The sequence below is a fragment of the Stylophora pistillata genome, chromosome 14, assembly GCF_964205215.1.
Source record: "Stylophora pistillata chromosome 14, jaStyPist1.2, whole genome shotgun sequence".
Classification (NCBI taxonomy): Eukaryota; Metazoa; Cnidaria; class Anthozoa; order Scleractinia; family Pocilloporidae; genus Stylophora; species Stylophora pistillata.
The window spans coordinates 7,159,067-7,170,867 of NC_142532.1; the positions used below are offsets into that span (position 1 = coordinate 7,159,067).

General features: G+C 39.0%; 1 protein-coding gene across 1 annotated transcript; it reads right to left on the reverse strand.

The window, feature by feature from the left end:
* Positions 1-1,085: 1,085 nt before the first annotated feature.
* Positions 1,086-11,801, reverse strand: LOC148716334 (S-adenosylmethionine-dependent nucleotide dehydratase RSAD2-like). Its single transcript, XM_088745944.1, has 6 exons — positions 10,717-11,801; positions 8,980-9,141; positions 7,897-8,126; positions 4,443-4,592; positions 3,756-3,788; positions 1,086-1,970 (listed from the first exon to the last, which is right to left on the reverse strand). Exons 1-6 carry the CDS (start codon positions 11,114-11,116, stop codon positions 1,806-1,808), a joined length of 1,140 nt encoding a protein of 379 aa, XP_088602070.1. The 5' UTR covers positions 11,117-11,801; the 3' UTR covers positions 1,086-1,805.

Here is an 11,801-nt window from a genome sequence, read left to right on the forward strand (position 1 = left end):
TGAGACTGTTTCTACCTAGACACAAAGAGATTTAATGCGACTTTTATTCATCGAATTCCTGCGTTTCTGCCGTGAAATTTACGACGAAAGTGTATTTTAGGATTTTGAACTGGTGCTGAATAAAATTCTTTCTTAGCCTTAACTTATAAATTCGTTTGTATCTGGCGCATGTCAAACCCATTTGCAGCTTAAAAGTCAAACAGGGATTGTCACTTACTAAATTGGCTTGCCATTAAGTCTTATGATCGCCTTCGTAAGAAATTGTTTTTTTTTTGTTGTTGTCGTTTTACTAGTCCGCGTTTTACTAGTCCGCGTTTTACTAGTCCGCGTTTTACTAGTCCGCGTTTTACTAGTCCGCGTTTTACTAGTCCGCGCTTTACTAGTCCGCGTTTTACTAGTCCGCGCTTTACTAGTCCGCGTCTTACTAGTCAGCGCTTTACTAGTCCGCGTTTTACTAGTCCAGTCCAGTCCAGTCCAGTCCTCAAAATACCATATGCCCTCAAAAGTTCATTCAGCTCGGCGGGAGGAATTTCGACAGCTATTTCACTTCGTGCTTCTCCTTTTGTTTAAAGGAACTCTGAAACAAAGCAACGTCTCGTTTCGTTTTCTTCACTGTGTTCTGGTTTTCTTCTTCTTCCATAAAAGTCTCAATGGAACCTTCCAAAGAAGCAAACCTTGAACTAGCCATGTTGGAATCAAGAGTCGGAGTGAAACTCGCGGGCCCCGATTGTGCACTAGTGAATTTTCGTCGTTCGCGTTTGTGATTGGGCGAACGACGTTTTTTCACAAGTGAAAATTCATCGTTCGCGTTTCCTATTGGCTAATGGATTTAACCTACTAGTTTTACGCGGGCTTTTTGTCATGTGTAAATCTCAGTAGCTATGAAATAGACTTCATTCTACTGCAAAAAAGTGGCTATAATTGGTTCTCGTGACGTTTTTATATTTTCTTATGGGGCCATTTCACTCATGTGACCAGCTATCTTGTTTCATTATTGAAAAAAAAGAAAGAGTTTGCACTAAAAATAGATCATTGATAAGGAATACCAAAAGGGCGGCCGTGACTTCCTGTGAAAACACTCTCTATTTTGTAACTAATTCAACACTTTATTAATTAGATCACGCAGGAAACCAAAAGTAGGTTATCGCTATACTGGCAAAATCTTTCAACAGAACTTAGCTGAGAATGAGTACAAAGACAAACAAAATATGAAAAAATATCCAAACGTAAAATAACAAATTTATCCAAAAATGAAAAAAGACAAAACTTGAAAAACTGAAATACCATTAGCAAATGCTCACACTCGTTTAATATGCAGCGAGGTTTTTTTTTTTCCTTCATAGAAACTATTGTTTCCATTTGGAAGTTGTAACTTCTCATCTTAGAACTCTTATGATTGTAACTAGCATGTGTATATTGTTCATTTTTTCTCTGTAATTTGTTTCAGTAAAATTTGTATTAATCTCCGTGAAACTACTGCTCGCCTCGACTAGCTGTTGCTATCTGCGACCAGTAGATGCCAAACTGTAAATCTATTAGTATAAATAAATTGAAAATTGAAATTGAAAATTTACAAAAGCTTTGGGGAAGGGGGGGGGGGGAAGCAGGGAGTGTCGAAAATTCCTTTTCCCAAATTTGGTTTCTTTTTACAGATTTCTATGAACGTTTCAATTATCCACCGTGTATTTAGAGGCAATGGCCATTTCTTATTTTCCCAGTGAACTTTTGCGCGGGAAATTCGCGCACGGCCAGCAAGAATTGATCCCGCGCGCATGCCCGACGTTTGACCGCTGTGTTACATTAGGCTACCATTCCAGATTCATGTCAGCTTTGCTCCACGTGTATTTTCCCCCTCGTCTCAAGAACATCTCTTCATCGAATCCACTCGCATTTATGGCGTCTTCAACTCCTACATCTAACAGAGATTTGGATGGAGTTTTGGCGCCAGATCTACAATCCAGGAAACGCATCTAGATTAAGAATAGGAGCAGTAAGTTAGAAATAGGTTAGAAATTCCTCCTTCAATTGAATAGGAAAATTAATTACTAGACGAGGAAATTTCGCTTTAAATTCCACACGAAAACCGATCTCGCACAAATCGCGAAGCGTGCAATTTAACACTGAATTCACGAGTTATGTGATGGCTTTTCCTTAAATTGCATAACTGAATAAAAATAAGGAAAGGAGAAAACAGTAATAACAGTGTTTGTTTTTATCCTAGGTTCAAATTAATAGATGCGAAACAATACCACTTACGAAATAGCCTCGATTTCAATTCGGACTTTCACACTAAATACCTAGCTTCGTTAACCAATCAGAATACGCGATTTTATTCAATTATGCGATTTTACTTCGAAGACGTATCTCTCTCTTGCAACATGTTGCTAATTAATTAACTTAGATTTTTTGTCTCTATTTATTTTTTTTTTATCATTTCTAAGAATCAGAACAGTTCTTATTAATTTTCAACTTAAACAATCTTCGCTCCAAGTCGTGCGCTTCAGTGTAAACTGGTTGCCGCACTCGAACAGAAAGGGATCCAGTTTATAGGAATCATACGATTTCGAGAACATTAATCTGCTTGGTATAATAGAGGAAATTTTCATGAAAAAAGAAGCTAACACTGAAAACAATGAACTCCATTATCAAATGAAAGCGATCCACGTCCATGTTTTTTTTTTAATTCGACGGTAAAATGTTATCTGAAGGATCTTCCATTCCTTCTCTATTTAACAAATGGTAAACTCCACAGCGTACACTATTGAGTTATGGATGCACGCGGGAGGTTGCTAAGCACGAAAGAAGCGTAAGAGTCGCTCGAGGCGATAGCCGAGAGCAACTTTAGCTTCTTGAGTGCTTAGCAAACCTCCCAAGTGCATCCATAACTCAATAGTGTACGCTGTGGTGTTTACCATTTGTTTTATAACATAACATTGATACATCATAGCTAAAGAGTTCCCTTTTATTTAACAAATCTTACATGACCAGAAAAAACAAGCGCGCGCGGAAAAATAGTCTTTGCATTTGCTCAAGTCAGCAGCGTACACCCATGGGCAAATGGGGGACGCTAAATTGACCAATCAGAGCGCGCGCTTTACTTTGCTTATGTTATAATAATCCTTTGACCCCGAAGAGTAGCTAACTTCTAGTTTCTCCTCACAATTTCACCCCTGAATCACACATTAAAGTCTTTAAGGTTACCGTGCACCTTTAGGGGTGTCTCACCTGCAAGCGATGTAGGGCGTCCGGTTTAAACTGTAGATATCTAAACCCCTATATCAAATTAAAGCTTATTGGACTGACTATCAGACTATAGCAAAACTTTTGAAAATAAATGAATTGTCGAATTTTTCACGACTTCTAAATGCGAGCGCCCGAATCACCTTTTAAGAGGTACAAGTCAAAGGGAATGTGTTTAATTGCTCTCAAATTGACAGTAGCTAGTTTTACAGTCGTCTTACAGCTAGTTTGACAGTAGCTAGTCTGATAGCCAGTCCTAGAAACTTTAATTTGATATGGGGGTTTAGATATCTACAGTTTAAACCGGACGCGCTAAATCGCTTGCACGCGAGACAGTCCTGAAAGTGCACGGTAACCTTAAGAATACAAGGGATGGTCACCACCCTAAGAAGCTCTTGATTGTTAAATAAATTCTCTCAACACCTTAGAAAACGTATATATAGAGAACAGTATGGAGAATATGAAAACTGATGTTAACATGTAAAGAGTTACCATCGATTTTTGAAAATACTTACCCACTCGTCCAGAATGAGATACGAGTTCTGCATCTATGGAAAAACATATAGCGGATTAACAAGGGCTTTAGTTTAGTTCTTTTAAAGGCAGAGGATTTCTTTTGTTTACAATAAATTTATCAAGGTAAGATGTTTTTGTCAAACTCTTGGAGAAACTAGTTTCCCCTTACAAATATCACCCTTGAGTCAAATTTAAAGGTCATAAGAATAAAAGAAATGATCAGTAACGGATCTAGGGGAAGGAGCACGGGGGTGCCGCCCCCCTCACCCCTTATTTTGGGTAAAAATATAAACGGAGAGGGAAGAAAAGCCGGCGGGTGAACAGACACAAACAAAAACGCCTCCACTTCCCCCCCCCCCCCCCCTCTTAGTTCAAGGTCTGGATTTGCCACTGATGTTCACCAATTAAGAAGTTCCTGATTGTAAAACAAATTCTCCTGGTCAGTACGATAGGAAAAGTAAAAAGAAAAGTGCGGAGAAGATGAATACCAACGTTAGGGTTCAAAGGGGTACATATGTAGAGAAATATTTCTTTATTTATAAGATTTAATTAAGAAAGTCATCGTGGAGATTTCTTTATCAAAAATGTTAGAAAAAACCGGATAGAGGGATTTAATAACGGAAATAAGATTCCCCGTACAAAACATTGTTAGGGACGTTAAAAGAGAAATCATCCAACTCGTTTACCTTTTCATTTGATTCGGGAACAAGACAAGGTAACTTGGAATGTCTTTCAACAAAACGATTGAATTGGTCGTCAGAAATTACGAACTTCTGAGCTTGTCGCAACGCATCTGTGCCACAATTCTCTCCCTCGATGAGAAGACACTGGAAAACCTGAGGAGAGGAAAAAAACTCAGGTTGTTTGGCTGAACAATTTTGATTATATATCAGTACTCAGACGGCTTAGTATCTTTACTGTATGAGCATTTTTTAGGCAGATTTTAGTACAATATTTTCCGCGCCATTCATTCAATCAATCACTCAACTTTATTTAACGAGGGTAACACGGGAAAGTGCTTCAACTGAGTAACTAGTGGCACTCATTATACATTGTACATTGTCAAACAGTTGTTTCATGGTTAATTCTGAACTACAGTTGGTATCGTCATTAATATTAACGACTGTATTGTTGTATAGTGACAATTCCAAACAACCAATTTGGATCTATAAAGAAACCTTTCGTCAGTCACACTGTGTTGAATAGATCGAACAGGTGTGAAACAAATTGGAAATGCGTAAGCCTTATTTTAAGAGTTTTTACTCTCATTGCATGTCTACTTCACCTAAAAAGTACCCTGCTGGCAGAGGCGTTTATTTGTTCACTTCCCCTACGGTCCACGTAAAAATAAAGTTCTCTGCGCTCGACCTGTTAAATCTTCTTCGAGCATGCGCGGCCCGTTGCTTAGAAACAAATTAGTTCCCGGTAGTTCTCGGTCTTGCTATATAGCTAAATAGGATGCGTGCGCATAAAAACGTGTTGAAAACAGGTTCTGACCGGTTTTGCAAATCAGATTATCCACAAACTTGGATAATTTTCAGGCGCATGCTCGAAGAAGATTTAACAGGCCGAGCGCAGAGGACTTTACTTTTACGTGGACCGTAGGGGAAGTTAACAAATAAACGCCTCTGCCAGCAGGGTACCTAAAAAGATGACAACGCACATAAGTTCTGCAGTTTAAAGGCAAAGCCCGCCCTCTATCTAATGCAAAATACCCATGATCCCCATGTTTTCTGGTTCCTTGTCTTCCCTACTTCTTCGTAACTTATGACCAGCTCCTAAACTGATGTCAACTGACCCTTCAGAAACCTCTACGGAAATGTAATAAAGTGAAGGACAGTCAAAAAGTAACCTAATTCGTGCTTCGCTTTAAGGCTCGCCTAAATACAGACAAGAATTGTCTCAATATATGAATAACTTCATTAGCTTTGACCAGTTTGCACACCGCAAAGGCCACTATGGTCAATATGGCCACTATGGCCACAAGGTCAATATGTTTGGCTGAAATGGCTTGATTCGGGTTTTGATTGTGTTAGAATTTTCTCTTTTGATTTCAGCAAAGCTTTTGATTTAGCCTGTGTTGATTTGGTCCCTTATGATATCCTCTGCTCTAAGTTAAAAACACTTGACCTAAATCCGACAGAATAGAAAACAGAGTTGTTGTTGATGCCATTTCTACGGATTATTTAAATATCAAAATATCAATAGGGGTGTCCCTCAAGGGACAGTTTTAGGCCCTATACTATTTTCTATTATGGTCAACGATATTAGGGCCATTCTACCAAATCAGAATTTGCTTGTGAAATATGCTGATGATTTCACGTTCAGTATTCCCGTAAAACCGGGGGCTAACAACGGCAATTCAGCAGCTGAGGAGGTCCGAACTATCGTCGCATGGACATCTACTAACCGTCTGCAACTAAACTTCAAGAAAACGTGGGAGATGTTTCTTAGAGGCAAATCCACTAAGGCTTTACCTGCTCCTCTGGTTTCTATAGAGTGTAAACCATGTCTGAAGTTTTTGTGTGTAACTTTTCAATCTGATCCGTGTAACTGGGATTTACATTTTGATAATATTATATCGAAAGCCAGTAGTTGTCTGTACATCTTACGTGTTTGTAAATTCTATGGACTGCCGCTGGATCATCTTCATCTTGTTTTTATCAGTCTTATTCTGTCTATATTTACATATGCTATAGAAGTATGGGGCTGCGCGTATTATCATAAGTATCTGAGTCGCATAGACAGGCTGTTCAAGAGAGCTTTTAAGCTTGGTTACTGTAAAGAGCTTGTTTCGATTGAAAATATTATTTCTCTAAAAGATAAGAAGTTGTGGGCCAAGATCACCGACAGCGATTTTACAACAGCTTTAGATGACCTCTTGCCACCAGAGCGACCAATGGTTACGCTACGTAAGAGGTGCCATAATTATATTCTTCCGCTTGTCAGATCTGAACTTTTCAAGAGGACTTTTGATGATAGATTTTTGTTCTCTTATTAGCCAGTCAGTTAGCAATTTAGTTAGTTAATTAGTTTTATACTTGCTGAGCTCATATCGGGATAGAATGAATATATGAAGTTCATATATTTTGAACTGCGGTATTAGATACGTATGATGCACGATCCTCGCAGTAGATAGCGCTATTTATGCAATAGCGAAAATCAGACCTGAAAGAAATCAGGCCTGTACGGGACTCGAACCACTGCATAAATAATGCTATCTACTGCGAGGATCGTGCATCATACGTATCTAATACCGCAGTTCAAAATATATGAACTTCATATATTCATTCTATCTCATTTATCACTTTCACGGGTTTATTACGAATCAACTTAACGGCCTGCTCCCAGTTGGCTTGTTAGCTCAATTGGTAGAGCGCTGCACTAGTATCGCAGAGGTCAGTGGTTCAAGTCCCGTACAGGCCTGATTTTTTCAGGTCTGTTTTTCGCTATTGCATAAATAGCGCTATCTACTGCGAGGATCGTGCATCATACATATCTAATACCGCAGTTCAAAATATATGAACTTCATATATTCATTCTATCTCATTTATCACTTTCACGGGTTTATTACGAATCAACTTAACGGCCTGCTTCCAGTTGGCTTGTTAGCTCAATTGGTAGAGCACTGCACTAGTATCGCAGAGGTCAGTGGTTCGAGTCCCGTACAGGCCTGATTTTTTTCAGGTCTGATTTTCGTTATTGCATAAATAGCGCTATCTACTGCGAGGATCGTGCATCATACGTATCTAGTACCGCAGTTCAAAATATATGAACTTCATATATTCATTCTATCTCATTTATCACTTTCACGAGTTTATTACGAATCAACTTAACGGCCTGCTCCCAGTTGGCTTGTTAGCTCAATTGGTAGAGCGCTGCACTAGTATCGCAGAGGTCAGTGCTTCGAGTCCCGTACAGGCCTGATTTTTTTCAGGTCTGATTTTCGCTATTAAATAAATAGCGCTATCTACTGCGAGGATCGTGCATCATACGTGAGTTCATATCATTGTAACTAAACACGTTTGTTGTTTAGAGTGCTTAATAAAGACTTTATTATTATTATTAAATCTATTCATTTCATATTCAGTAAACTGGGTATAGTGCTCTAAATTAGCTATGGGGAATCATCATCCATACCTTCCAACGAACTGGGGCGAGTTCCTTGATGCGCTCGGTCATATCCTCGTCAAAATTAAAAGTGTTAACCACCGTGTTGATCTTGAAGGCCACGCGGTATTTCTTGCACCAATCACGTATATTCTGTAAACACTTCAGGTTTCCCTTCCCAGATTGATGACGTCCAATCTGACGATTTTTCTCCGCATCAAAACTGTCACAAGACACAGCCATTATATCCAGAAATTCTCCTGAAAACGTTGCATGATGACAAAGATCAAATTTAATTAAGATCAATAAATAGGAAATAATACATGGGCGCGCGTAGATATGGCATTTTTCTTCAAGTGTTCAACTGGATATCGCACGAATGAGTGCCGCGAACGAGTGCGATATCGAGTTGAACACGAACCATGTATTATTTCGTTTCTTGTATAAACACCATGGGTTAAACAGGAAATCATTGTAAAACACCGCAGTTTATAAAGTGAAAAACGACTTCATACTTCACAGGCTGTCATCATGTTTTCCTTAAATTCGTTGTCTGTAATTTAGAGCGAGCACTGCTCGATTGTGTCTTTAATTCCAGTCGCAGTTTCATTGGGCGCAAGTTGATTTCGTTGCATCGAATTTGTTGGTAAAAGCCCCAAAGCAATAAAATTTGAAATGATTTTAAATTCTTATCCTTTACATTATGCAATATCACCCCTTGTAAGACCTCGTAAGTCTACTCAAAGGAGAAGTTGCTGTCAAACACTAAAATATATGCTCGCGTATGATTAACCTTTTTTTAAGGATGATAGAAGGATAAGCCTCTGAGATGAATCAATTGAGATGAAATCAATAACGAAACAGACAGGATAAAAAGGTAAAATTTTAGTTAAGGTTGGCCAATTTTTAATTTTGACTCTTGCACTCCTCAATTTTAGTGACGCGGTGACCTGGCGCAAAATGCTGCTCCTCAACCAATCAAAGGTCAGTATTCACTTACGGCATCCTTATAATTTGCCAAATTTGTTGATAGCTTTGTTGTTGCTCTTAAACATTCTCTAGCACTTGAAAGGCAGTTGTTGAAATTTCGACTTTGTCAAGGGTCTTTCTTACCATATTTGGAAAACCATCGTTCCGTAACGAGGCTCCCATTGCACACGACTGAGACAGACTGCATCTCCAGATCTTCCTTACAGTAACGCGTCAGTTCTCCAACAAATTCGCCACGTTTGTGGATAAAAGGTTCTCCGCCAGAGAAGTTGATTTTTTCCATCCCTAAAAATGAAAAGCACAGAATCCTTGACTCGCTTGTATTTCTGTATACCTAATTGATCACACAATAAGGTCAATATCAACAAATTGGAAATTAAGCACTGTAAATAAACGAAGTATTTTCAAAAATCCCAGTTGGTGGGAGACAGACCAGTTGGCTGTATACAAAATACAACATCAAGGAATTGAGCTCGGGACAACTGGAAGCAAATTATAATTCCATCGAGTAGCAGGTTGAAAGGCTCAAGCCCTGGACCACCAGGTTAGCCTCAATCACTCGGCAACACAGCATCCTATCATCGTTCAAGCGTGAAACAAACAAGTTTGAACAATGCCTGATACTGTTCAAGCTTACAGAAAACAAACATCAACAGATCACGGAATGGCAAAGAAGCAACGTGTAGGGATCATTCTAGAAATATGGGGGTATCCAGGATGAAATTACAATAGAACATCAAATAAGGATCTGATGGGAGATGAACATAGTCACAATGCAAAATGAAGGGATAGACCTTGATTGAAACACTCGTCCTAAGTGTCACCCCAAATTTTCCCTTTTCATCTCTTGTAACCTTCAGGGAGACAAAAAGAGATTGCTACTGGCAATTTAAGAGACTCATTTGAGCTCATGCAGTCTGCTGGCCCAGTTGCAAGGACCACCCGCAAAAAGAGGGGATGGCATTACCAAGATGCAAAATGAAAATGTAGGACCCCATGTGATGGCAAATTGAATATTACTCGTTGAATTTACAGTTCCTGTCATGTAAGAACTGCAAGGATGAGCTGTCTTAAATATCTAGTATACAATCATACCAATTGACAGTTATTCGATCCCTTTAGGCGAAGTGTATATTTTTAAATAATCCCCTAAACTTTATCTCGGAGATTATTCACGTGAGAAATCTGTTATACTAAAACGAATGTTCTCCTCATGCTCTGAGAATATTCGTGAATGAAATTCAACTCGTCTTCGGCGAATAACGTTTTAGTTGATTTTCGTCAACAGGTCTAAATACTGCATATTATCGAATACTCCACCAACACTCAAAACGGTTTTGGATTTCTCGCTCTATTGATCACCTGTTCACTTCTAACCAAATAGAGCAAAAAGGTAATTATAGGAAAGCAATTCATGGACAAAGACTTTAATCAGTTAACCATGACTCGCTTCTATGCTATCTGTGCATCTTAGTATCGAGCGATACGCAGAAAGACATCGGCAGTCTTTTAACTGCGGGTGGGTGTGATTCACCTAACCCCTTCCACTATGCTCGATCCTTTTTTTTCCTTAAATATTTTTCGCAATTTTTCGTTATAAAATTGTTTGGCTGTGGCCTGAGATCGTTCATATTTCAGATTCCAGATATTGAGTCGTAGTTTATCGCATAACACGATTACTTCATTATATATGGATTTCATTAGAGCAAATATAGAGCTTCCGAAAGGTATTCTTACTACTAGCTTCTTTAAAATGTGTCCGGTTTGAAGATGAAAACGGACTACTCCGAATCATTATGGTGGAAAGCCTACGTTTTCAAATTTAGTCTATGGAGCCTACGACTCCATGAAAGACTCTACCTGCTTCTTTAAGCATCTTCAATCCTCGTTTCGCGTCTTCAATTGGTAAAACGAAGGAGTTCTTTGCGGTATGGAAGCAGAAACCACATTTGTAGTTGCATTGCCTTGTGAAGTGATAATTGACACTTCGAGGAATGATTTTATCCGTGGAAAGAACACAAGATTTCAGTTGACTTCCTCGTAAGTGAACGCGCGTTCTTCTTCGTCCCAAATGTTTAGCAGGACTTGGTATTTCTTTGGAAGCGTCACGTTTAGCTTCCTCAAGTTTTCTCCTTGTAAGAAAGTTCTTGATCAAAAGGTAAAAGATAATTATGAATACGATCACAATCAAACTGTAGAGTAGGAGAGGTAACATGCTGACTTCAGCCATCTTCGTGAAAAATAAATTCTGAGAAAGCATCCCAGATATATTCTCAGAAAATCGATGACGTCATTGATGCTTGGCTTTGTTTACATAACCCGGAAAACAGCAAATTTTTTTCTCAGAATTTCGTTGAAGTCATTGACGTTTTGGGCTTTTTCGGTTTTGTTTGTTTTACATATGGTTCGCTCTTATTAAAGTGAATGAGGGTAATAGGCGAATTTTTGCGGTTAAAATGCAAATCGCTTCTACTTCAGGATATCATTACCGTCCAACTTGCCAGACGACGCTCGTGACTGGATTTTAGATTAAACTCGCGAATTAGAAATGTGTACGTCAGGTGCGGCAGAAAAAAAACAAGACCCTACCATGCACAATCTTTAGCGGCGTATCGCTGCAGCAAACGCCAATAATGTCTAAAGAGGGAATTCCCAGAAAGTTCTTTGCTATGAGTGGTATGCACGACTGAGTGGCTTTGTTTATGCGCTTTACACTAACGCTTGATCGATATTTGCCTGTTGTGCTATTGTTGGTGGGTACTTAAGCATTTTATTCCGCCTGGTGGTGCCTGAATAATGGCACTTTTCAATATTAGCGAAGGTCCCCTTAAGTCCCCAAATCTTGTAGGAATATGTGGCCGTTGAAAATTATTTAAATTGGCGCCAAAATTTTGACTTCTTTCCTCGACTGGTGTATCACCCGGTCCGCTTTTGATCGATGAATA